This window comes from Akebia trifoliata, chromosome 15 (assembly GCF_017979445.1).
Source record: "Akebia trifoliata isolate Shusen 1 chromosome 15, ASM1797944v1, whole genome shotgun sequence".
NCBI lineage: Eukaryota > Viridiplantae > Streptophyta > Magnoliopsida > Ranunculales > Lardizabalaceae > Akebia > Akebia trifoliata.
This window is the reverse complement of record NC_141389.1, coordinates 23,072,450-23,099,610: the sequence shown is the minus strand read 5'-3', so window position 1 is coordinate 23,099,610 and position 27,161 is coordinate 23,072,450. Positions and strand designations below refer to the sequence as shown.

General features: G+C 35.9%; 1 protein-coding gene across 2 annotated transcripts; it reads right to left on the bottom strand.

The window, feature by feature from the left end:
* Positions 1–244: 244 nt before the first annotated feature.
* LOC147384668 (uncharacterized) lies at positions 245–27,161 on the bottom strand. Of its 2 annotated transcripts, XM_086425467.1 has the most exons (18): positions 27,003–27,161; positions 24,510–24,579; positions 23,511–24,059; positions 21,235–21,420; positions 21,019–21,132; positions 19,893–19,951; positions 19,631–19,697; positions 19,416–19,467; positions 19,214–19,306; positions 18,596–18,679; positions 18,134–18,465; positions 16,699–16,760; positions 15,749–15,818; positions 3,134–3,214; positions 2,906–3,007; positions 2,313–2,437; positions 1,955–2,075; positions 245–694 (listed from the first exon to the last, which is right to left on the bottom strand). In XM_086425467.1, the coding sequence occupies exons 1-18, from the start codon at positions 27,044–27,046 to the stop codon at positions 584–586; spliced, it is 2,322 nt and encodes a 773-aa protein (XP_086281593.1). In that variant the 5' UTR covers positions 27,047–27,161; the 3' UTR covers positions 245–583. The 2 variants fall into 2 exon arrangements, with proteins under 2 accessions (XP_086281593.1, XP_086281594.1); XM_086425468.1 differs by lacking the exon at positions 24,510–24,579 and having other exon boundaries at positions 27,003–27,151.

Sequence of the window (27,161 nt, the reverse complement as noted above, 5' to 3'; positions counted from 1 at the left end):
CCTGAACTAGTCTGTTTGCACAATATATATATTATTAATATTTCAATCTTTAATAATATATCAACAGATCCAATGTATCAGTTAAGAGGAGACACTTGTTCTTCATGTATTCTTTTAAAGCGTTTGGTTATAAACAACATAGGGGGGCCGATGGGGAGTTCACATATAACCCACCTAATGATAATTAAAAAATGCAACAAATATATTCTTTTTTTTTTTTTTAAGAAAGAAAGAAGAGGAAATAAAAGGGAAAGGGACAAAGATCACTCATAAATAGATTCTGTGTCTCTTGTTTCATTCTCAGTTGCACTGCACTTACTATTATTTTTATTAAGGGCCAAATAATGGATAGCCATGTGCTTTATATGGATTCTGTCTAACAAATTACAGGCAAAAATAATAGACTTGTGCTTCTATCCAAATCGGCATTGATACAGAAGAAGGGATAATTTGGTTGGTCGGTCCTCTCATTCATGGATTGGATCTGTACCGTCCATGTACAAAACAGGATATGAACCTTCAACCCAGAGAAGGATCTATCCTTTTGAATACTAACTGCAATTAAATCGATCCACAAAATGCTCTATTTATCGTGCTCATGGTGGCTGTTCATGTCTTCCTTCTGTGTCGCTGGGCTTTGTGGTTCATTTGAGGAGTTACTATTACTAGGCTCCTCAGCACTACTTGTCTTCCCCTGTTTCAAAAAGTGAAGATTAATTTAAAATGACAATAATGCTATTTAAAATGACAATATTCTGATGTCCAATCATTAGTCCCTCTTTTTCATTCAAAATCTGGACTATCTCATCAAATGCATGACGTCAACCCAACCCCCTATTAGATGAACTTAATTATTGGATAATCTACATGCTTTTAGATGTCAAAAGAATTCCATGTGTTAGATGATCTGAACAACTGCCATTTCTGGGATAAGGTCTAACTAAGAAGAGTGTACAAGTAATGGTGGATGCAAGTAGGTATGGGAGTTTTACCATGCAACTGAAGGTTAATAATTTGCTCTCTTTGGCTAACAAATGTCAAGTCCTAGAAAGGAATATACATGAATGATCCTAACATTCACCCCTATTTAACTAGAGGGTAATCGAACCATATGGGGAATACATTTTGCCCCAAACACTAGTAGAACTGAAGCAAATCTTTGCGGTATAAACATGCTCTTTAGATGATTACGTTTATGAGAAAGGCTAATCGTTTTTGCATTGTGGAATAAGGTAACCCAAAATGTAGATTTTTTAAAATAATGATAAATGGACTCAAAAAAAGATACACAAATATACTCAACTTACGTAGAAAGTGGACAAAACCATAGATTTTTTCTTTGTATATCTCAAGGAAAAAATGTATGGTGCTGTGCACATGTAACGTCAGTCGAGTATTATTATTATTATTATTTTGAGTCGGTTTGTCACAACTCAACGTCTTATCCATGGATCCTTCAATGAGGTGTGCTAGCCCCGTGCACAAGCATATGCCCTAGTGGGCATGTGCTTGCTTGCTAAGTTGATTAAAGCCCATCAGTGTTGATATCATGACCTGAATTCAAAAACCCGCCTTCAACCTATTAATGACTGACCACTACTATCATTAGCCTGGCACCAAAAAAAAATGTGCACACCAAAATACCTACAGGTGACTTGGCAAAACAGGCGACTCCTTGAATTGCCCCATGGATGGGCATGTCAACGCAACATGGGCACAGACATAGGGATACACATCAATATACCTCACCCAAACATTTTGAAAGTGCACAGATAGTTTTTTTTTTTTTTAATGAGAAAATAGTAAACTACCATAAATACTAGAAATATTGAAAGTGCACAAATGAAAGTTTCATCAGTCATTGGAATGGCATATCTTTATCATTTCTCTATTGCTTAGAGTTATCTTTGCAGTCGATCAAGAATCTAAACAAAAAACCTACACAGATTATTACCTTGATCCTATCACGCCAGCTAAGTCCAAATGACCTAGAGAGCAAACTGGTTTTCGGTGTTGGCAAATCCTGTGCAGGTTCTTGATTTACTCGTACGGGTAAAGATTCCAGATGCCCAGACCTACAAAGCAGAGAGAGTTTTGATAAAGCAGCAAAAAGAACTAGAGATGCACACAAATCACTCGAGCAAATGTCTCTCATTCATATTGACATTCCTAGTAAGTGTTTGAATTTTGAAACAATAACTTTTGTTAACTTGTTGACTAATGCAACATAGATGATCCAATCATATCAAGCATGATAGCAGGGAAATCCTGCAAAACATAATCATTGGGAATTGAAGTAATAACTGATGCACCTTGGAGATTGCTGTGCTTTAACTTGGTCAGATTGGTAGTGTAAGGTAGCCTCCAACATTGACTCCGCCATAACCAATCTATTCTCCATTTGAGCAAGTGAAACCATAGCTTCTTCGTATTTTCCCTGCATATATCTGGTAATAAGAATAGATAAAAAGATGGAAAATAGAAGAAAATAGACGGATTAACAATGGACATCTAAGACCTATCTGTCTATATTCAGCTATACAAGATCCGCAAAGATTTCTATGTTCAGTCAAGTTTTTAAAATTCCAGTTAAATCAGATGTTTAGGAACTTATTTCTCCAAATACAAGAACTAAGGCCTAGTATTGTTGCCAGGAATTTTTTTCCTGGAAAATACAGTTTTTTTTTGCAATTAAAATGTTCTTTGAAAAGTACTCATTTCATCGTGTGTTTTTGCTAGAATTCTTGGAATTCCTTGGGTGTAAAAACAGCTGGCCAAAATGATTAATCTGAATCAAGCTTGATTTCTTAATTCTTATTCAAGAGATCCTCAAAAGAAAAAAAGGCTATTTGGGTGATGTTCTCCGTTGAACACTTCTACACACTACGTTGAAGCAAGAAAGAACCTGAAGAACATTAGCAGCATGTCTCTGAGAAACTGCATCTTGCTCAGCAAATCTACGAGCGTCTTCTGTTACTCTTTGTTCTTGCTCTACCCGCATCAAGACCTACAGTAATAGTTGATTGGTTAAGTAAATTTAGCAAGTATTGTGAGAAGCCCAAGCACTTTATGCGAAAAGAATCCAAGGTCCACCAAACAGACAATATATATAACTTAAGAACAAAATTGAGACCTGAAGCATGGCATGTTCTTCTTCCTGCTTATCCGCTAGGGTTTGTCGTAGCTCAGCCAACTCCTGCTCCAACATTTCAACCTGTAATTCATAAACATTTCTTCAAATATTTTAAGCAAGATCACTGACTTGGATTTTTAAGAAAGAAGGGAATCCTAAGGACCACCCAACCAAGCCAGCACTAACAATTACAATAATATTCTCATTGCATAGATGGCTTAACTGACAGTTTAGGCTTTAGAGACGAGCATTTGAGCCCTTCAAATGAAGAATGCGATACATTAAGTCATAGAACATGAAATATGAAAGAAAAATCCTTGTATCATCATAAGCCTAATCCCAATTGTATGGGGTCAGCTGCACGAATCTTGATCCTGCATTCAATTCTATTCAAAGTCATGTCTTCCGTTAGGCAGATTTCCTTTCAATATTTCCATCCATGTCCTTTTTGGCTTCCCCTCAACCTTTAAGAACCTCCAACCTGGACAGTGTGCATTCCTTCTCACTGGTTGTGTTATCAATATGCATTATACTTGATCAAGTTTATCCAGTCAACTCTCCCTTATTTAACACGTATAAGCCTACTACATTTTCACATACACATAACGTTTGTTTTTTGTTTTTTTTAATTTCTCTTAATCTTTTCCACTCAATATCATCATCTCGGACACACTCATAATATAAGAATGTTATTTCTTGTTTGCCCAACATTCCTTGTCGGGAAAAATAAGTTCAAAATCTAAATGAAAATGAACAAAAAGTTAGGTTGAACTCAAAGCATGTAACCTTTTCTTTAAAATATAATTTTCTCCATACTCAAATAAAAATTCATGTTTGCAACATGGTTATAGAAAAAGTTTCCAAGATACAACGAGCTCAATCTCTTGGTCACAATCAGTTTTCTTGCAAAAAATTAAAAACTACCCAAATAATTCAGTCAGATGAATAAAAGAAAATAGTAGGTAGAAGAAGAAATTTATGAACTTTGTGTGACAGAAAATTGCTAAGACTGTATTCTGATATATGCCTACAAATCACATTTTATATATTCTTATGTGAATGTTCAAACAGTCTCCATGATAGTTTGCTTCAAGAGTCACATATTGAATGATCTAAATCATTTTAGATCCATTCTAATGGTTAAAGAGTAAAGACTCATACTCTTCCTACCATTCTGAAACGTAGCAACCCTTCCTTGACCAACAATCAACAATTTTGAGCATGGTCGACTCATGGTCAGAACTCTTTTGATCAACGGTCAACTCATATGACCAATGTTCTAATGGTCATTTATTAGTTAAATCCCTTTGACCAACAAGCATATTGACAATCAAGCCCATTCGAGACAAACAACATAGTTCAATGCCCACTCTAATCATTCAACGGATGATATCAAAGATCGATACCTCATCCTACAAATAAAAACAACTTCTCAAGATCCACACGACAAGGCATATGTGCAAAGAGTATACACCTCAACAGCACCCAAGCCCATGCAAGAAGGGGGCGGCGAATTGTTGCTTATCAACGAAATATAGTTTCTCCCACTTAAATAACTAAAGTAGATAAGTGTGAGATCCTACATATTCTCAATAGAGTTATTATTCTTCTTATGCAAGGGATTATCTTTTAGGAGTTATTTCCCAACATGGCACGGAAATGACAAAAATGTCCTTCAACTTACTAAAACACCCAACTTACCCTAGAGATATATCTATATTTATAAAAATAATTATAATGAAAAATTTCCCAATGGATTCAAATAAAATGAACATTTTGGTAACGAGGAATTGTGCATACCATGAAAGGTACCTTTTAGGCTTGAACACTCACTTAGTGTATATTAATCAAAGCCTTGTAGGGTGCACAGAGACCATGATCATAAATTGAGGACACTATGTGAGAAGACCGGATAAACAACACACATTCTCTCAAATTGAGTTATTTTTAAAGCCGACACTATTATGGTATTACACTCATATCCTGGTTTTCTTGAATGTATTTTTAGAGAAACCATGATTCTCATAAGAAACGACCGCACCTCCACATTCATATAGATGACTATCAAATATGTCATTATAATCAAACACATTAACACCATTAAGAGTAATGACTTTTCATCTCATTTCTCATTATAGCTTCCAAGCACTTTGCATCTTTCTTGGGATTGGCACTTAGATAACTTGAAGTGCTTTGACTACCACGCTAATGTCATACTCTTCCATTAACTTAAATATTTGGGAAAGGTGATTTAAAAATATGACTCCAGCCCTATCTCTTAAGATGTTTTCTTTGCTAAGTCTCTAAAGAGACCCTTGGTAAACCAATTGACCAAGTTATCAAAGGTGTGAATACAGAATATAGTTTAACTAAATTATTCCATCCTTGAGTAATTCCCGTACATAATGATGTATTAGACCAATGTCTCTAATTTTTCTGTTATACACTTCATTATGGGATTTAGATCTTATAGCCTCACTATCACAATTAATTACGATATGTGGCATAATCTTTGACCACAAAGGAAGTTCTAAAAGCAAATTCCTATGCCATTTTGACACCTTGTCAAATGTTGGTAAAGTAATAAATTTTGATTCCATTATGAAACAAGTTATGCAAATTTTTTTCTTGGATCTCCAAGAGATCGAATCACCACTAGAGAGAATACCCATTCACTAGTTGACTTAGATTCATCTGAGTACGAGTTCTAACTTGCATTACTATATCCCACTAAACTAGTGAAAAAATCATAATAACATAAACCATAATGAATAGTTCCTTTTCAGTATTCAAAAATATGAGATATTGCATCCCAATGTACTTGACATGGACCCTAGTGCATCTATTTAACTTAACAACATATCCTATTTTGGTTTATTGCACCATTAATTTTATGAAACTAAATAAGCCTTATTGGTTAAAGAATAACCTATTAATATGCATACGACTGGGGATTACCTAACTTAGGTCTTTTAAGATTTGGGAGCCTAACAAGAACTCCACACCCCACACTTTAAGATATTTCAAATTTGGCTTCTTATTCTTTCATAGTTCATAGGGAGTTATGTTTGAGTTATTGTGGCACTTTACTTAACATGTGACAAGCAGTCAATAGGGTTTCACCCCATAAATTTAAATTTAGCACATAATTAATTATCACAAAATTAACCATTTCAATTAAGGTTAGATTCTTTCTTTGAGTTGTTCCATTCTATTGAGGAGAGTAACGAGCAGTGGTAAGATGTACCACCTCTACAGACTTTCAAAAGTCAGCGAACATATTCCCAATGTACTAACCTCCTCTATTTGATTTTCACAATTTTGATTGTTAAAGTTAGTTGATTTCAACATCTTTTATAAGATTTAAACTTATATAATGCTTCATCTTTAAGTCTTAAAAGGTAAACATACGAACATTTTAAATGATCATCTGTAAAGGTTATAAAATATCTTTTTTCAACTCTAATAAAGACATTATTTAAATCATATATATCAAAATCAATAAGTTGCAAAATCTTAGAATTTCTTTCCACATTTCTAAATGGTTTTTTAGTAATTTTAGATTGCACATATTTTACATTTATCTTTAATATTATTTTCAAGTCTAAGTATGAATCCTTATTCAACCATAAAAATAATAAAACTAATGTGAATATGTCCTAATCTATCATGCCATAAAGAAACAAAGTCAATAATATAAACAAAAGAAGGCATTACATTCTTTATATCTATTTTGAATATCCAATTACAAATATATCATTTTCCATAAACACCCCTCCCTTAGCAACTACAACTTCATCAGACTCAAAGACTAGTTTGAAGCCATATTTATTCAATAAACTGGCTGGAATTAGATTATTTGAAATCTCAAAAACATAAAAAACATCATTTAAGGATAGGAGTCTAGGACAATATCAGAACAAAGCTTTAGATTTATTGTCCCTGATCTCATACTTTTGCAATCGTTGCGTTCTCTATGAAGAGCTCTTGGTCATCCATTACCTCTTGTAGTTAGAGAACATCAACTTCTTGTTCGAAGCATGCCTAGTGACACCAAAATCAATCCACCAATCTTTGTTGCTTTCTACGGTGTTGATTTTAAAATCATGGCAACAATGAACTTTTCTTCAGTCACATTAATTTGAGATTCGTTTTGTCTTTCTTGAATTTTTTGCAATCTCACTTTAAGTGACTGGATTTTCCGTAGTAATAATAGTCACCCTTATTTTTCTGGCAGTCACCCTTATTTTTCTGGCCTTTCTTCTTAAACTTAATCTTATTTAACTTAAGGTTTCCCTAACCCTTGCTGCCTTTTTCTTTCGGTTTAGACATACCCACCTTCACTATTATGAGCCTTCAAGAAGTTAAATCAGATTATTCATCCTTCTTTTTTCGAATATTTAACTTTTCTTCAACTCGAATATGGTGGCACACTCCTCAAACATAAGTTATTGTCTTTGATGTTTGAGGTCAATGTGGCAGTCTTTCTAGAAAGAGGTAATTTGTGGATAAAGGAACCATTGAAGAAAATGGAATCCAATTTCATAAATTCCTCAATCATTTGACTAATAATATACTGAATCTCATGAACTTGATCAAGAATCAATTTATTATCAACCATTTTATAATATGAAATTGACTTATAAAAAGTTTTGAGTGCCAACATCTTCTGTTCAAAATTTGGCTTCCAATGTCTCCCAAAGTTCTTTAACAAAAGATGTATTCTATTACACATCAAACAAAGAGTCAACTAATGTGTCTTTTGTTGATGTATTTGTACCACGCCCATTTCTGAAGGTAGCGAGCATTGACAAGTGTTTCATCTCATGATTTTCAGGCTTTGGATTCAGAACATGGGTAACTCCCAAGTGTTATCAACAAAAAGTGCATTTTCTAATGCCATCTTTGAAAATTGTTGATATCAAAATGTTCCAACTTGACGAAGTCTTCACCCATGATTTTCATATTCGAGGACATTTGATGTAGCAAATAAAAAAAATTATAATTTATTGTTAATATTTATAATAATTCTTAGTAAATAATAGAAATATTTGTCAGATTAATAATAAAAAAAATTATATCTTAGGTTAGTTGGGTATTTTAGTGTTGATGCTGAGGATAAACGGATTTGGGATGGCACAAGGGATGGGCGTTTCTTGGTGAGATCCTTATACCTTGCAAGTCAGTTGAACCATGTCAGAGGTTTCCCTCATTATTTTATTTGGAGAAATAAGGTGCCTTAGAAGATTTTTTTTTGTCTGGTCAGTTGCTCTTGGGAAGACCATGACATTGGATCAATTGATTACGAGGAGTTTCACCACTCCGATTTTTTGTTGTTGATCATGTTTTTTTTTTTTTGAAGATTCGCTGATCATGTTCTTACCCATAGCTAGTTTGTTCATCAAATCAGGGTTGGCAGTCGCATTTTCTGTCTTTGTTTGGTTTGGATTTGTTTTTCGTCTTCAATTTGTGGTCTCTTCAAGTTTGGATTAGCTTGGGGAAGCCCTTTCTTAAAGCCCAAGTGTATTCTATGGGGCATGGTTCCATTTGTTATATGCTAGAGTGTGTGGAAGGAAAGGAGTGCTCATGTATTTGAAGGAAATGCGTTGTCTGATGGCTTTGTTGTTTTTATGGTGTAAACAATTTATAGAGTTTAGGGGAATTTCCTTCTTAGATTTTCTTGTAAAATGGGAAAGGGCATGTAATCTAGGGGAGGGGTAACTGGTTTGTGCTTGGTTTTCTTGGGTGTATTGTTGTGTGTAGTTGCTTGTTTAACTTTGAGTTGGTCATCTCAACCCCCTCTTTCTATAAAATTATCTTATTATCAACATATATATATATATATATATATATTGCTGGGGACAGAACACAGGGATTCCATGAATGAGGCTATAGAAGAGGAAATTCAGTTTGAGCCTTCCCTCTCAGACTTGGAAGCCTTTCATCTGGGTAGAGATGTTGAAGGTTACAAAGAAAATTGGTCTAGTCTGTGCCAACTTCTTACGGGCTGGTTCGGATTCTAAGAAAAAGATTCATCCAGTGCACTGGGTTAATGTTTGTAAATCAAAAGAGAAAGGAGGCCTATGTATCACAGAAGTAAGTCTGGAATAGAGCAGCCATCATGAGACAAGTATGGGATATTGTCTCGCAGAGAGAAAACCTTTGGGTGGATTGGATGCTAAAGAACAGAGTGAAGGGGAGACACTTCTGAACCATGGACACCCCAGCTAATTCCTCTTGGGCATGGAGAAAACTCCTCAAAGCTAGAGATAAAGCAAGCTCTCTAATAACGTACCAGATTGGCAATAGCAGATCTGTGCACCGATGGCATGAATCGGGGCATATTGAAGGCATCCTATTTAGATCCTTTCCAAGGGAGCTTGAGCACAATTCAAGAATCAATGCGGAACCAAGAGTCAGCTCTCTGATCAGAAATAATAACTGGGCTCCCCCTTCTACTGCAACATCATCTTTGGTTCATATTTGGAAGGGTTGAACGAGGTCACCAGAGACAATTTAGCAGATGATGAGTTAGTTTGGACCCCGAATCCTAAAGGAAAATTCACTGTTGGGTCTGTTGTCAGAAGCTTATACCAAGACTTTAATCACATGCCTTGGTCTTTTCTGGTTTGGGATAGCAATGGTATTCCAAGACACAACTTTATAGCTTTGCTGGCTATGATTGGCAGACTTAAAACTCATCAATTCCTTCAAGCAAGAGGAGTAATTACTCAGAGCAGATGCATCTTCTGCAGGCAAGAAGAGGAGACAGTGCAGCATTTATTCTTTGGTTGTGGTTATCCTATGGAACTCGGGGGCAGAATTCTGCATAAATGCAACTTCAGAAGGGCTATTGGTGACTCCTCTAGGAAATTCAATGGGTTAGCTCTTCTTTCAAAGGAAAATCTATCGATGCCAGCATCAAAAGAGAATGCTTTTGTGCCTTCCCATACCACATGTGGAAAGAGCGCTGCAAAAGGATGTTTAGGAATGAATACTCCCCCATCCCAAAGGTTTTGTATGAAATTTCAACTGAAATCAGAGAAGTTCTCAGATCCCAGACTTTCATTGCCATTGTTGAGTCTTGGGTAATCATAGCTGATCTTAAATGCCCCTCCACCACTTTCTGCAAATGGAACCCTCCCCAATCTGACTTTGGAGAATCAACTGTGATGGCTCTCTAAGAGGTCCAGTAGGTGGGCAAGGCGCTGTAATAAGGGATGGCAAAGGAATGGTGATAGCTCCATGGGCAGAATGTTCTCAAGGAAATTCAGTTCTTTGGCATGAGCTCAAAGCAATCTATGGAGGTATGAAACTGTCTGTTCTTCATAGAGGTCAAAAAATTATCATCCCGTCTGATTCTTCAACAGCAATCAAGATTCTAAATCAAGAGATTGAAAGTCCCTGGAGAGTTGAAGCCTTTGTAAACCAGATTAGAGACATCTGTAACTCATTTTCCATTGCTGTTTTTTTAATTTGTTTTTAGAGAAACAAATGGGGTAGCGGTAGCTTAGCTGGCATGCTTTCCTCCCCCCAAGAAATTAGATTCATGGAGTCAACCCTCCCTCGTGAGTTGTTAGATTTTGTTAGAGAGGATACCATAGGCTGTCCCTATATCCATATGTAATCTTTTGTTTCTTGTTCTCTGGTAAGGGGTCTGCCTAACCGCCGATATCAATCAAATATATATATATGATCTCATACTTATCCACTTTAGTTATTTAAGTGGAAAAAAACACACTTCATTGTTAAGCGACAATTTGCCATCATGTTCATGCACATGTGTGTGCTTTTGAGGCCCACTTACATGAATGCATCGTCAGATGAACTATTTTTAATTTGTAAAATGAAACATTCATTTTCGATCTTGTCCGTTAGATGATCAAAGTCGGTATTGAACTATGATGCTTGACTCAGATGGGTTTGGAAGTCAATATGACTGTTGGTTGACCATGCGCAAATTAGTTGATTGTTGGTCAAGGAAGGGTTGCAACCTTCCACGATAGTACTAAGAGTGTTTCTTTACTCTTTGACCGTTAAACAAATATAAAATGATCAAAGTCATCCAAAATGTGACTGTTGAGAGAAGCAAACATGGTGACTATTTGGACAGTTGCATCAGAATATATAAAAAAGAATTTATAGGCACAAATAAGTATGCACAATCTTAGGAATTGTAAGGCACACAAGTTCATAAACTCCAAAAGGTGCCACTTAGCTAAGTGGTAAAGGCTTGAGGAGAGTTGATCCATGACCTAGGTTCAAATTCCGTTGAACCCACCTTCATCTCCATTAACCACTATTCCTTTGCTTGCTTAGCAAAAAAAAAAGGTTCATAAACTCCTTACGATTTTCTTGTACTTATCCAATTGAGTTATCTAAAGTAATTCTCCTATTTTGCAAGACAACAAATTGTAATCAAGAGATTGGGCTTGTTGTATCTTATAAACTTTTTCTAGAATCTTGTTATAAACTTGAGTTCTTACTTGAATAGGAAGCCAATAACGTTTTAAAGAAAATGATTATGTGCCTTGAGTTCCACCTCTATTAGTTCTTTTTCATTTAGATTTTCACATGCTAAACCTATTTTTCCAACATCTGACTCATAAAACATTGTTGGTCTTATTTTCAATCTATAAAATTCTCCTTGGAATGAAGCAGTCCAATATTAAATTGGAAGCCCGTCTATTTTATCCACCTATCTCTAATTTTATAAGGTGTAGTGTCTGGAAGGGGATTCTGAAAGTAAGAGAGGAGTTTGAGAAAGGGATTAGATTCAAAGGGGGCATGAGTGACAAGATCAGATTTTGGGAGGATAGTTGGTGTGGCACATTGTCTCTAGCGGCTCAATTTCCGTTTTTGTACGCTTGTTCTTTGAAAAAGAATGAATTGATCCAGCAGTGTTTGATTCGCAATGATTCCAACTCTACTTGAGATTTGGGGTTCAGGAGAAACTTTAATGATTGGGAACTAACAGAGGTGACATCTTTCCTTGATCTCTTGCATTCGCGTCTTCTCGATGAAAATGAACAGGACAGGCGGGAATAGACGAGGGCTAAGGACTTGAGAATTTCTATCAGTTCTTTCTATAAGTGGCTCAACCCTTATGTCGAGTGATCATTCTTGGGGCACATTATTTGGTCCAACTCAGTTCCCTCTAAAATCTCCTTGTTTGTTTGGTTGACTTTCTTTGGGAAAATTCTTACGATGGACAAATTGATTGCTCGGGGTTGGATCACTCCTAATTGTTGTCCCCTTTATTTGAAGGATGGAGAATCTGTCGACCATATTTTAATTCACTGCTCTTTTTCTCATCATATTTGGTCAACTTTCCTTGGTTTTTTCCATATTCAATGGGTCTTTCCTAGTAAGTTCTCCTCATTGGTAGAAGGTTGGGCCAGTAATGCTTTCTCGTCCAAAAAAAGACTCCTTTGGGGGTGTGGAACGAGAGAAATAACAGGGTGTTTAATAGTAAGATGAGAAGCGCTCACGGTGGCTACTTGGAGATCTTGGGCTTGTTGTACCTTTGATCGAAACAGAATATAAAATTCAAGGGAACTACTTTTGATGACTTTGTGCTTAGATGGAACTCTTTGTATAATCATTGATGCTTTAGCTTTTCTTTGTTTTGTTGCTCTTTGAGAGACACCCTCGGCCTCCTTGTACTTTGTTATTCTCTCTTTTTCAAAATATTATACTTATCAAAAAAAAAAAAAAAAAAGGCGAATTCAGAAATTTCTTGGCCACCAGTTTTAACTAGTGTGTCCTCTCCATGTGTGTTTGAAGTCCCTACTAAAGTTGTACTCCATATATTGTCATCGTCCAAGTTAGTTTAAACCCCTTTGACTCTAAAGCTAGTTCTAGTCTTGCATTTTATCCCTCTCTAGGCCCATCAAACTAACACTGTCATCTGCAAATAACATAGACCAAATTTGAGTTTTGCACATCAAATTCTAGTTTGGCATGAAATCCAAGATCCTCAATGAAAAATAAGGAACGAAGGGAAAGGTGAAACTCAACAACACAAAGGATTCAAACAAAGAAATTGCTCATGAAGTGGTAGTCTGTGTGAAAATACCAAAGACCAGAGATAGAAAACCCAGCTTCACAATTAAACCTATCAAAAAGAAAAATAAAATTACTTGAACACGGTTAGTAAGAAAAATTATTATTTTCAACTACAATGCAGTAATTAGTTTTTCCAACAATTGAATACATTTCGCTAAGAATGAAAATCAAATATCAGTGAAAATATCTGTACCATAACATCCAGTATTTGATCCTCGTTCTCCTTTTTATTAATAAAGATGAATGACTTAAAATAAGAGAATATAATTGCAAAGAAAAGAACCACAGGACCATTTCCCTAGATATCAGGCCTAGAATCCCACGATTATCCTGCCTAACAGCAATCCTATACGCATCCTTAAAAAGATGGGTAACCAAATGAGAACCATATTTTTCTAAATAGCAGTTTTGACAAATTGGACTTACGGCAAAGTTACAAGTATAGCTTCAAATACCCCTTTAATGTTTAAAAAACACATCTAGTGAAGTACTATGCTAGGTTTCTGGGGAAAAAAATCCTGGATTTTTTATGAGATTTTTCATTCATTCGTTTAGTTTGAAAACCATTTTACCCAAGCAATGATGAATCCATCCAAGCAACTCAAAAGACAAAAAGGAAAGAAAAGATGAGTCGATATAAAGATATCCACACTTCAAGCAGTGGTGAAATTCAGACTCACAAAAGCTGATAATGGTTATAACAAACCAAACCCCACCTAAACACAAAATCCTCTTCTTCTTCTGTTTTTTGATAAGATAAAGTTTTATTAAAAAGAGGACAAGAAGTCCTCAGAAAGATACAACGAAGGGAAATGACTCAGACTAAGAACAAACCAAACCCCACCTAAACACAAAATTCTCAAAAAACAAACCCCTAAACTCCTTAAATTGCTTACACCAGAAAAACAACCGACCAAGAATGTTTAAGATCAACGCTTTAGAAGTACTCCTTTCCTTCGAAGGTACGCCCATTCCTTTCTTTCCAAAGACCCCAACAAATGGCAAAGGGGATAATCTTAAGAAGAATACTTTTTCTACCAGAACATATGGGGACCACCAGCAAATTAGCAAAGAGGAAACTGAAAAAGAATCACACCAAGACAAATTAAATAAAGATAAGAAATGAGACCACACAGTTGATGCCAAATTATAATGCAGAACAATATGATTAATCGACTCCCCAGTTACGTTACAAAGGCAGCAAAAATTCACGAAGGTACAACCCCCTCAATCTAAGAAAATCGATAGTAGGGAGTCTATTCAGCGCAGCCAACCACACAAAGAAAGACACTTTAGCAGGGACCAAGGGAGACAAGGCCACAGAAACAACATAAGGAGGTCCAGTGCTACCAACCAAATGGGAATAGAACGAGCTAACCGAACACAAATCTTCCCGGTTACCCTTCCAAATCTTCCAAAACTAGAGACGGAATCGCAGAAGACAACTGAAGGGGAAAGGCTACCTCAGGAATCTCCCAATCGTCCAGTCTTCTTCTAAACCCCAATCCCAAGAAAATTCTGCGTCTTCGAAAATCAAGAAGGCAGAAATTGGCTTCCCTTTCCTGTTGGACAGAAGATACAAACCTATAAATAAATTCTGAAGAGGGGTTTCACCACACCAGCAGTCTTACCAGAAATAACCTTTACCCACTCTAGAGCTTACTTGTCTCTCGAACTCTGAAATCAAATCGTAAATACCCTTCCACATGGTACACCCAAAGGAAAATCTAACTGGTTTGCCAGCTAGACAACTTATAATGGGCACCAAGAGGAAGGCCCAAATACGTGGATGGGAAGGAGCCCACTTGGCAACCCAGGAATCTGACCAAGCAAGGATATCAGGCACCTCTCCCAAGGCAAAGATTGTACTCTTCCTTAAATTAATCGAAAGCCTGAGATTGCCTCAAAACAAAACAGAAGACTCAGAAGAAAACAAACTTGACTAGTTTGGGCCTCAAGAAACAAAAGAGTATCATCTGCGAACTATAAATGAGAGAAGACTGGACCATCTCCCACTACTCCAAACCCTCTCAAAGCCCCGACCTCATTCGCCCTAGCTATCATCCTTTCTAGAGCTTCAACCACCAAATTAAAAAGAAAGGCGGATAAGGGATCTCCTTACCTAAGCCCACGAGAACTTTTAAAAAAACCCAACAGGAGAGCCATTCACAAGAACTGAAAAGGAAGCTGAAGAAATGCACTTACTAATCCAAGAAATCCATTTATCTCCAAAACCTATCTGTCTAAGCATGTACCTTAAGAACTCCCAATTGACATGATCAAAAGCTTTTTCAATGTCTATCTTACACACCAGATCAGATCTGCGATCTCTAATTTTTGCCATCAATATCTTTCTGTATTTTCAAAATATTCTACATTTTTTAGGTGCAATAACTTATAAAAGTTTGCCATCAATAAATTACGCTATTTATTTTAGACCATGTTTTCTAGCCAAATTAACACATATTCCTTTCATGTTTAACATGACAGCTGACATAACAGGCAGATATATCAGAAGAAGTTGGTTTCTCTAAGTTTCAGATATACCCTTGCACTCAATTGACGCCTATTATCCTGCTTGACCATCTCCATTAATGCTGTCTCCAGCTCTTCAGCTCTGGAAAAGAACAGGAACCATAAGAAAATTCAATGCTGTAATAAGAAAAAAAACGTAAGAGTTCTGTGACAGTTACTGAGATGGTTTCAAACACCTTAGAAAAGCACCTAAAATACAATTGTAAGATGAGCGGTTTGTTAAGGATGCATTTTAGTTTCCAGAACGGCCACTCAAGACCTTAGATTTTGATGCTAAAACAGAAGCAAACTTACATCTTGATTACACTAGAAACTCTAAGACAGATAGTAATGGCTCCAGATAACACTTCAAATCCATCACATATAAAGTCCAAGTGTAACATAAACAGAGGCATCATGAAGGCCGAAAAAACTGTTGATCATGAAAAATTAATGGATAAAGAAGAGTAGGCAAAATGTATATAGTTGAGTTAGCTTATCAGCTTGAACTAGAGGATACACAAGAAAGTATCCAACCTAAGTTGTCTGTTTTTAAGAATAATGAATGAGTATCAAAAGATAATCGGAGCTCAATAACACTATAAATAGCCTTTACTCCCAGCTTACGTAGATTTACCATGCTGACTGCCGAATCAATTAGGTAAGTATTAACATATAAACCATGGAAAGAATTCCAAGTGCACTTGGAAAAAATCCTATTAGAATTACGTGTTTCTTTGATTACAACTTGATATCCAACATAGAATTGCCATGCAGCCTGCCGAGTCAATTAGGTAGTAATAATATATAAACTACGGGAAGATTTCCGAGTGCACAGGAACAAAATCCTAAAAGAATTATTTGATAGTTTGAACTTATTATGATTGTTAAACTTGTTATTTTTGCTAAGTGAAGAGTCATATTACAAACATGCAGCTAACTTTTGAAGATAACAAATGTGCCACTGTATAAGAGGTACCGACCTCAGGATAGCAGATCTGTTCTCCTCCAGCAATCTGCATAATTCGACTTTCAACCATGTCACCTGGAAATAATTTGTTCCTTCATTAGAACTAAAAAAGAGTTGTGAGGAAATCACGAACTTCTCAACTAAATAAAAGCAACATAGCATGAAAAATATCTTAAATAAACTTCTTTGCAATAAAATTTTGTGCCAAATGAATGATGGGATACCCTACAAATGTTATGTAAAATATCAAATGCATGACAATTGTCTCGCTTTTCAATGCCATCCAATCATCAATGGAATAGGGCTAAAATTTAACCTGCTGTGGTGAAAGATAAAAAAAAGAAAACCATATACATCAAGCTAAATTAATTTCCAAAATCAAAGAAACAACGACATTCAAGTTACCAGTAAATCACATAATAATAGATAATATTTAATTATTTATAGATCACCCTTGTCGGTTGGCATCAAGTCAAGGCTCCTTAACTCTAAATACAATTAGATGGGTAATAAGGTTGCATAAGTGTAAGCACTAGCCCCAAGCTTGTTTGGATCAGAGAGATACTTCATTAAGAGATATTCACTGAGAGAGAGTAATGAATTTGTTACAACTTTGCAAAGCAAGGGTACAGAAAATACTGTTCTGGTGGGAATGGTAGAGAGAATAGATTTTCTCTTTAGGACTCTCATCTTACTTTTTCTTCTTTCTTTTTCCCCTCTTTCCTTTATGAGATTCACTTGTCCTGTTTTCACTGTTTGTTTCTTTTTCTCTTTCAATAAAAAGATTTTTTTAAGTCAACTTTAAATAAAATAATGACTGACAACCAAAAACAAAGCATGCCAAATTACCAATAGTGAGCTAATAATGTATAGGGATACTACACAGGAAAATCATATAATCATTATCATCGAAGCCTTATCCCAAAGATTCGGGTCAGTAGAATGAATCCCCTTCCTCCATTGAATTCTATCAAAGGCCACATATTCTGTGACTGAAAATGTGTTCGTATTTGCTTTCACTACCTCAATCCACATTCTGTTCTTTTTCATCTTTCAATTAAATAATTTTTATAACTAACTTTGCAATAAAATTGTTTCTTTCACTAAAATCATGAATTCAGCAACCCAAAACAAAGGAGTGCCAGTTACCAAATGTGAGATAATAACGCATAGAAAATAATATAATATGTAAAAGAATGATAAATAAACACATATAGTCTGCTCTATAGATTATGTGGACATTGAAAGATCATAGATGCAGCACAACAGTTAATTTCTTATTTCTGGAAAGGCAGCATAGGGATATGTTGCAAATAAGGAATTCAAGGAAGGTATGATCTTTTATATTCTTCTATTTTGTAAGTACTCTTAATGCCTATACAGTTTGAGGTACATAAGTATAATACAAGATTAAGGAAAAGAATTATCTATACTCAAAAAACTATTACCTGTTCTTCAAAATCTGGAACAGAATCCAAAAGAGATGCATCCCCATCACCTGGTCCTTCTGTACTTGTTTCATCATGCTTGAAACCATATAGCTTAGATGCAAGAACCTTGGAATCCCTCCACACGTGAAGCCCTTTATACCGTTCCTCAACGGCAGCTATTATTGGTGGTCGATGTTTATTTCTCAACTCTTGTAATCTAGCTTCATTTATAGTTTGGTAACCCATGCAAGCAGTTAAGACAAGTTGGCTGCTGTCAAATGTTGAACCAGCAAGGGATTGCAACAATGTAACTGCATCTCCAGCATCTGTTGTTGTAACCAATGCAGGACCTACAAGGAACTAATTAGAATTAAGTTCCATGCTTCTAAAGTAGCGTACAGAGTATATAAAGTAGGAAAATATAGTTGATATGCCCAATATAACATATCGTACCAAAACCAAATGTGATTTACCCAGTACCATATAACTCCATCAAAGCAAGAGCTGTTCGAAATAGCATAACACGATTTCCTTCAAATAGAAGCACGTCCCAGATTCGAAGAACTGAAGTCAAAGGAACCCATCAGAATCTAGATATGCGATATTATGACCAAGACACCATCACCACCTACCTTGAAAGTCTAAGAGCAACTCCAAGGGGAATATCCGTAATGGATAGCCATGTGTTTATGTATAGCCATTTTGGATATTCAAGGGGTATGCACTCCAACTATACTATCCAAATGGCTATCCGTTAATGTTTGAATATCTTTTTTAATTCAAACCAAAATGGAGATGGAGATGGATAGGGCATTGGAAACCCATAAAATCCAAAATACTCTCCAAAATAGCAGTTGAGGGGGGACGGAGCGTCCTCCCTCTCCAAAATGGATATTGAAAATCCCACTATCCAAAATGGAGAGGGAGATAGATAGTGTGTTGGAGGCACATATTTTGGATTTAACTCTCCAAAATAGCAGTTGAGACGGGATGGAGATTGCATTGGAGTTGCTCTAAGGATTAAAAAGGTGGCCAAGTATCATCAAATTACAATAAAAATTTTATGGAATTGCAACAAGATACAAAATAGAACCTGACCACTTTCCCAAGGAAGCATATTCACAAAAATGGAAAGAAACCAGGGTCCAGAAACCCATGCCACCTGCACTCCTAGGTAATCCAGATGATTAACTGCACAATGAGCATAAATTAAATAAGAAATTACTCAATCTGCTACATAAATTTAAAACAACTTTGAGAAGAAAAAAAAAACCATAAAAATGGTCAGTAAAAGACAAACCCAATTTGGGAAATCTCTCGCGCACCAAGTCCTCAAAAACAAGTTGATCTACCTGGAAGAAACAAGACAACTTAAATGGTCAAAATTGGAACCACTGAACACCTGTCCACTTTGCTAATTCCTCAAGCACAGGGCCGAAACAATCACTATGAGATAACAAATAATTGCTAGGCACTCTGATGGGTGAAATAGAAAAAAGGCAAAACAGATATTACCTGAGATTCAATCATTTCCTCAGAATAGTAGCCATCGAAGTAGTCATCGATGATACCCATCAAAGTCCTGAAAGATTTTCAGCAGATTTAGGATCCATAAAATAAAGTCCAGCTACTATATGATGGATGAAAATTCATCATTCTTCACATATAGAGCATGTTGTGTTCAGCAATCTTACAAGTTGTAATTATCCCTACAGAAATAAATCCAGGAATGCACCTGATGAAAAGGAATAATGACAACTAAAACCTTCAGACTTACCAAAAAGCGTTTTCCTCAGGCATGAGAAGTAGCAATAACCCAGCGAAGAAATTCATGGCCTATGCATACAATTCAAGAGAAACACAAGGGGTTAATCAGTATCTCGAGAGTACTATTACTTTAAAAAAATAAAGCACACAGAATAAAAGTGGAAGTATGACAGCTTCAGAGTAACATAAATACATAATAAAAAAAACACAAACAGTATATCCTCCTATGGACAGCAGATGCATGAGCCTCAGATTGCAAAAAAGTTTAGATAATTATCCCATTCTTTGTATAAATCACAAGTTCCAACCAAGGTCCAAAATCTGCTCTTCTTTCGTTGTTCTGGCCAATAAAATGCCTAAATATTCCAAATATTCTTTTAATATTTTGAATGAAATGCTTTCTATGCATACACAAATGGCCTGGCTGACCTCACCATGGCCTGCACATGCTAGCTTGGCTTTTTCTAGAAAAATAAACGGAGATGGAATAATTATTTTTTGTTGCAATATGTATCGCGAGATAAAACGATACATATTGACATGCAAATACTTATCAAAATGTTGTGAGACAAACAAGCACACCTGAACAAACTTAATTGTTCTTTTCAGCATAAAGAAACACCAAGACTCCAAAAAGACAAAAATAAGTGTTTAAACAAAATTGATGCAAAACTTTCAGATGATCATGCAAATAACAATATGTGCCAGTGTTGGACATCGTGGCCTTTGCAAAACATCAATATATTCATTTTCTGCACGTAGTCCTCTTGAAATTTTGGGTTTGACTGTGCATTGAGATCATTTTTATTACATAGTTTTGCAAGTATCCTCCTTATTTATTACATAAATAACACAATATCATTGGTCTGCCAGTTACCATCATTGTGTATTTAATCCACATCCTTAGCCAACCAAAAAAGGTATGCACTAGCCCTAAAAGCAATTTATAGTGTTAAACCAAAGAGGCTTATTAATTGTTATAAGAGTTGAAACATAGCTTTGGGTATTGTGGTCATTGGATACTGAGAAAGCACAAGTACATGACTTGCCACAAGTCTCAAACTTTTGAAGTGGCAAGTGTTATACATGAAAGAGTTTAGTGAATCTCACTTTTCTTCTTCTTCAAACACAAATACCTGACAATATCCAACAGAGGGGTTATGCCGAGCATATGCTGTAAGTAAGCGCCTCAAAGCATTTCTACCGTCCTCATCCAGAGCAGGATGACCTGGGAATGTTCGAGGCAAATCCTGCAAAAGAAAACAAACAAGTCAGGTTGAAAAGAAACTTGAACAGAATTACAAACTGACAATATTAAAATTTGAAGTTCGAAGTCCATGCATCCAATAGACCTTCTCAATCTGCCCTTTCCATTTCTCAGGTGCACATCCCTGATCTGCACTTGACCCATTACTTGAATTGTTGGAAAGTGGACTATCACGCTTCTTGTTACCACCAGCATTAGTTTCTGGAGCTAGCAGATCTTGGTAATATTTCTCCACTCGGCACGCACTCACACCCACAAAGGCTTGCCATAGCTGTAATTACAAATGGAAAGTAAACAAGAAGATTTTCCGTGATGTTAACTTTAAAAATAAAAATAAAAATCGCCAATATTCACATTAATTATTAAAAAAATATATATTAAATTACAAAAAAAAATGACTTAGCTTGCTGGACTGTCCAGCGTTTTAGTAACTCGCTGGACTATCCAATGTTTTAAAACCATTTATAGGTTCAAATGTTGGACTGTACAGAACCCTGGACAGTCCAGCGAGTTGAATTGCCCATTATCCTCTGCAAAACTCTTAGGCGGTGTTTGTTTCGGCTTCAAAACACGGATTTCAGTGCGTTTGCGCTGAAAATCTGCGGTTAAGACGAAAATCACCGTTTGTTATAAAATTGCGTTACAAATTTGCGTTTTGAAACGCAAATATGTGAAGCGGATATTAGCCGCTTTTTTTTTCGCGTTTGCGGGAGAATTTAACACCGAATAAACGGCTCATGTGAGAAGACCGTTTTGCCCCTGCCCTCGTCTCTATTCTCTCCATCGACAGAACCTCTCTCTTACTCTATCTCACTGAACTCTCTCTCTGCTTCTCTTCTTCTCTTCTCTTCTCTTCCCAGACAGCTGCGCACAGCTGCTCCGTCTCACACAGATCTCGCACATCTGTCTCTCACACAGCTGTTCGGTCTCGCATAGATCTTTTATTTTATTGATTTTTTGTTAGCGACAAAGAGAGAAAGACCTGAATCTTGACTTTGAGTTCGTGTTTGATCTTGAGTTCCTCTCCTTGCCCCATATTGTTGCTGATTTTCTTTGGTAGAAAGACGATGAGGGTTGCTTCTGTTATTCTCATTCTCCTCCCATAACCAACAGGTGGGGATAATTTTTACTTCTAATGAAATGTGTAAAAAGAATGAGCTGTCATGACACGTGTCATTCACCCAAGAGAAGGGACATTGAGCCTTGACTTAAGTCCCTCATTGTTTCGAGTATATTCAGTAGGATAAACTAATTTTTTCTTTTACTTCTTCTTTTTTAATTTTTTTAAGAAAAATTAATGATTGATTAACTGGTCCGTTGATAATATAATGATACTTTGTTAAAAGGAAATATGTGACTGATGGATTACTGTGGCATAGAAGGAGAGTAGAAAAGTGACACTTTGGAGTTTATACCCTTTTGTATTTTTGTTAAGAATAATGATTTTTTGATGCCCCTCTGACATACGCTCTTGTCACAGAATTATAGATCATTGCCTCAGAATATGTAGAATTATAAATATTTTTCTTATGTATCCCGAGAAAAATTATCAATGGTTTTGTGATGAGGGCGTATGTCAGAAGGGGGTATCAAATTATCATGACTCGAATTTATTTTTTCACTTTTACCCCCTTAACCCAAAAGAGATGTCCCTCCTATAATTTTACTATATTCTCTCTTTTGCCCGTTCAACTTACTTTATTATTTTTCATCTTTTATCCATTTAATCTTAATTTTTTAATAATAACTTTCCTTTAAGTTATAGTTTCAAATTTTATAATATTTTCCTTCTTATTTTATTTTTTTCTCTTTTACCCCCTTAACTCGAGAGAGGATGCATGTGCAGTAGGTACGGGTAATCTCTAATTGTACTATATTTTTGAATTGTAATATTTAGTGTAATTATATATTTATAAGGGTATTCTGGTAAATTTTTATGCATTTTGAGTGTTCTATCAACCTTAAGGGTATTCTGGTCATTTTACCCGAAACAGCAGATTCTAGAAGCTGTATCAAACAATAATTACCAGATTCTGGTCAACAGCACAGCACTTTTACGAAGCTGTAACAAACAAGCTTTTCAGTATTTCAGCTTCTGACAGCAGATTCTGACAGCAGATTCTGACAGCAGAAGCTGACAGCAGATTTAGGCAGCTGAATCAAACGGGGCCTTAGTTGTTGGACTGTCCAACAAGTTATTAAAATGTTGGACAGTCCAGCATTTTAAATTGTTTTAAGTAATTTTTGAAAAAATAGCTTTTTTGTAACTAATAAAACATTTAGCCCTCTTTCGATATTTCCCCCCACCCAAGGAGAAAAAAAAAACAAAAACAAAAATAAACTCTAGAGTGTCAATTATACCTCTCCCCTGAGAGCCATTGGCACTCCTCCACGAACAAGGCTTTCCAGCTCTTCTTTACAAGGGTCTAAAGATTGGCAAGTCCCATCGGTAGCAGAACTCACACTTTCAGTTGAAGTGGCATCCTGAGATAGATCTGACCTCTCAACGTCATAGAACTCATCCTCAGAGTCCTCTTCAGAAGCCCCTTGCAAGGGCTTTGCTTTTTCAATCGTCGCAAGATGGTTTCCAGTTCTAGCATTTTGCTCCTCTCTTGAAAGATTCTTTCTCTTCTTAACACGAGAACTCATCATATGCTCAACGGAACTAAGGGACGGTCTAAGCGGAGCCCATATCTGGATCTTGTGGATCTTTGTGTCCTTTGGCATTGGGATCTTCTCATTTTCTTCCGCACTTTTCTCGAAAAGAGACACTGCTTTCTGCACTGTATGTTCAGCATGTGATGGTAAGTTATCTCCCTCATCCGACAAGCCATTTATAGGCAGTTGAGCAGATGCACTCTGCCTCTCCAAGAAGTCCTTCCATCTGTCTGATCTCTCCTCTTCTTCCTCCTTAAATTATGGAAAATAAATCCGTGAGACATAATATGAAAAAAAATTACCATTTCGTGAGCTGAATCTGACGAAATTCCGATTCTGGTAGATTGTTCATTTCAATTCCCAAAACATGAAGAGTGAGATCGCACGTATTTCAAAGTGACAAACTCGCTGATATGAAGTAGCAAGATCGCTGATATTTATTTGAAAAGTGACAAACTCACTGCTTTATAAAGTGACGATCTCACTAAAAAGTAGCGAACCTGCGAGATCATCACTTTTATAACCAGTGAGATTGTCCATTTTCAAATAAATATCAGCGATCACGTTACCTTATATCAGCGAGATCGTCACTTTGAAACACCTGCGATCTCGCTCTTCATGTTTTGGGAATTAAAATGAACAATGAGCCATAATCGGAATTTCGCCAAAAGCTGATCACGATTTTGCAAGCATATACCTAACCTCATAAATATTAGCGTATTCTCGATATCTCTGCAAGTGTTGGGGTCTCACAGCGAACCCGTAGGCATCCCTGTACAGACCAATTTCTATTTCATTATCAAAAACCTGATAATCTCCCTATATCCATAACCCATTGACAAGATTGCGTTCAAGTTCAATGAAAAATCATAAATTACAGCAATTTACCATTGAATAGCCTTATGATATCAGTAGAGCAATCTTGCACGTGACAGTGACAATACTACAGATAGATGAGTAGGCCTTGACTACACTACAAAGGTTTACGCTGAAGAGCCTACGTCACTAGTAGCAAACTATGCCTCCCACAATGTGGAGGCTGACAAGAGGGCACTGGTAGCAAGCTACAACCCCCTAATGGGGGGGTGGAGCTGAAAAACTTTTAGGAGGGGCCTACTTCTTTCTAGTTCTGTTCTATTAGGACTGAAGACTTTATAGGTATGGTGTAGTCATGTTCTTCTTAGAGAATCTCCAGTTCTATCTCAGATTCATATTAAAACTCAAATTTGAGTAAATGGTAAAAAGGAGCTCCACTCCTTCACTCAGATTGATACCAAATCAAAGGAGACTCAAATCATTACCCAAATTCTGAACGGTCATATTTGAGTAAATTTTTTAGGAAATTTTTTGAAAGAAATTGGTTTTTCGGAGAAGATGGGAATTTTAAAAAAAAAATTAAAAATTGAGTTTGCCATAAGAGATTTTTAGTTTGTTACTGGAGTAATCCACATCAAATGAAGCTTTTACTCTACTCTGTTCACGCAATTCAAATCCTAAGTTCCGTCGTTCTGGACATTGCGTCCACTCAAACCTCATTTCACACTTAGAATTGAAATTGATACCTACTACGCACATAACATTAAGTGTGTGTTTGGTAACACTTCTGAAGTCTGAATGGAGGTGGTCCACCATTAAAATTCAGACTTCAGATGTCTTAATCTTGTTTGTTTATTTTCAGATTTAAGAACAAGAAGACATTTTCAGTCGAAAAAAATCAGCCATAAAAAGTTGCTGGACGAAGTTCTGAAATCTGAAAAAATATTTTATACCTAAAATACCCTCCTCAAAATAATTATTTCCATCACTTATCCCTCTTTTGTAAAAATCTTTAAACCCTTACCTCTCCTTTCTCTTCTACATCTCCTTCATGTCCAACTCGGCTTTCAAGATCTACAAAGGTATGTGTATCTACTACTCTATTGTTATTCCTTGATCGATTAATAGCATGTGAATCTCATATTGAGAAAATCTCAAAATCAAAACTTCAACAAACAACCAAATCAAAAATCAAAACTTCAACAAAAACCCAAAATCAAAACTTTAACAAACAACCAAATAAAAAATCAAAACTTCAACAAAAATCCTAAAATCTCAAATAACCAACCGAACTCATTATGGAGAAATCGAACCATTTTCAACGTCTTTCCTTATTTCTCTCTTCATCTTCTCTTTATCTTTCCTTCTATCTTTTTTGTTTTTCTTCTTGCATAAAGTTGGGTCATTAGACGAATAGAGAGAGAGAGAGAAAGAAAGAGAGATGGATAGGTTTTGTTAGGTGTATGAGTTGTTTCCTTAGTCCTTAGGTGGACTCTTTAGGGTGTATGAGTTGTTTCCTTGGTCATTGGATGGACTCTTTAGAGTGTATGATTTGTTTAATTGGTTATTGTGTTTTACTTGGTTCTTGTATTTTCTTGGTTTTAATAAATTGGAGAGAGAGAGAAAGAGAGAGAGAGAGAATAATATAAATGAGAGAGACGAAAAACAGAAAATTGGAAAAAAAATTATATTATTTTATATATAAATGATTTGTTTTTGTATTTTGAACGAGAATTCAATTTGAAAATTGCCATCATTATGCACGTTTTTTGGTTAACAATTTATTATAATTACAGAAGGGTAATATTGTCAAAATGATCATTATGTTTTAAAATTCTGTTTGTAACCAGAAGCTCTTATAAATTATAAACAAACAACTTTTCCAGAACAAGATTCCAGATTTCAGATTTCAGACTTCAGACTTCAGATTTCAGACTTCAGACTTCAGACTTCAGAAGTGTTACCAAACATACCCTAACCCTAAATCTTACCTACATAAATCAAACATAATACGTAAGTCAAATCAATCATAAACAGTAAAATCTTCTCTACTGAGTAACTTCAAATTAAAAAATAAAAATCAAGAAAACAACCAAGAAACTGAAGTATCTATCTAACACAGTAACACTTCTTTCATCCAAAGATAAAATCTTCCGAACCATAAACTATCGACAAGATAGAGAAAAAAACAAGAATCGAACACTAAACTACGCGCATTTACAGTAAATCAACAGTATATATCTAATTGACCGTTTAATTTTGATAGATCGATCAAAATGATAGGAAAAAAAAACATAGAATGGGGAAAATATATGAGAAATCTGCGAAAATTTCGGGTGGTTAGGACGGGTGGAGAGATCAAGAGAGAGAAAATTTTACCTCTTGTGCTCGAAATTGAGTAGAGGTAAGATCTTGGCCTTCATGTTCGGGAGATCGATCGATCGATTTGATAGGTTTTGCGAGATTTCAGTTTGTCGGTAGAGAAGAAAGTCTCGCCTTGATTTTCTGCAACTGAATTTCCCACTCTTCTCGCTCTAT

Bases quoted from the DNA above. Each gene is read 5' to 3' on its own strand.
- LOC147384668 (XM_086425467.1), bottom strand. From the start codon at position 27,046: ATGAAGGCCAAGATCTTACCTCTACTCAATTTCGAGCACAAGAG. The intron at 24,060-24,509 runs GTTAGGTATATG...CCATAATTTAAG, and splicing joins AATACGCTAATATTTATGAG to GAGGAAGAAGAGGAGAGATC. The intron at 16,761-18,133 runs GTAATAGTTTTT...AATTATTTCCAG, and splicing joins TTCCAGATTTTGAAGAACAG to GTGACATGGTTGAAAGTCGA.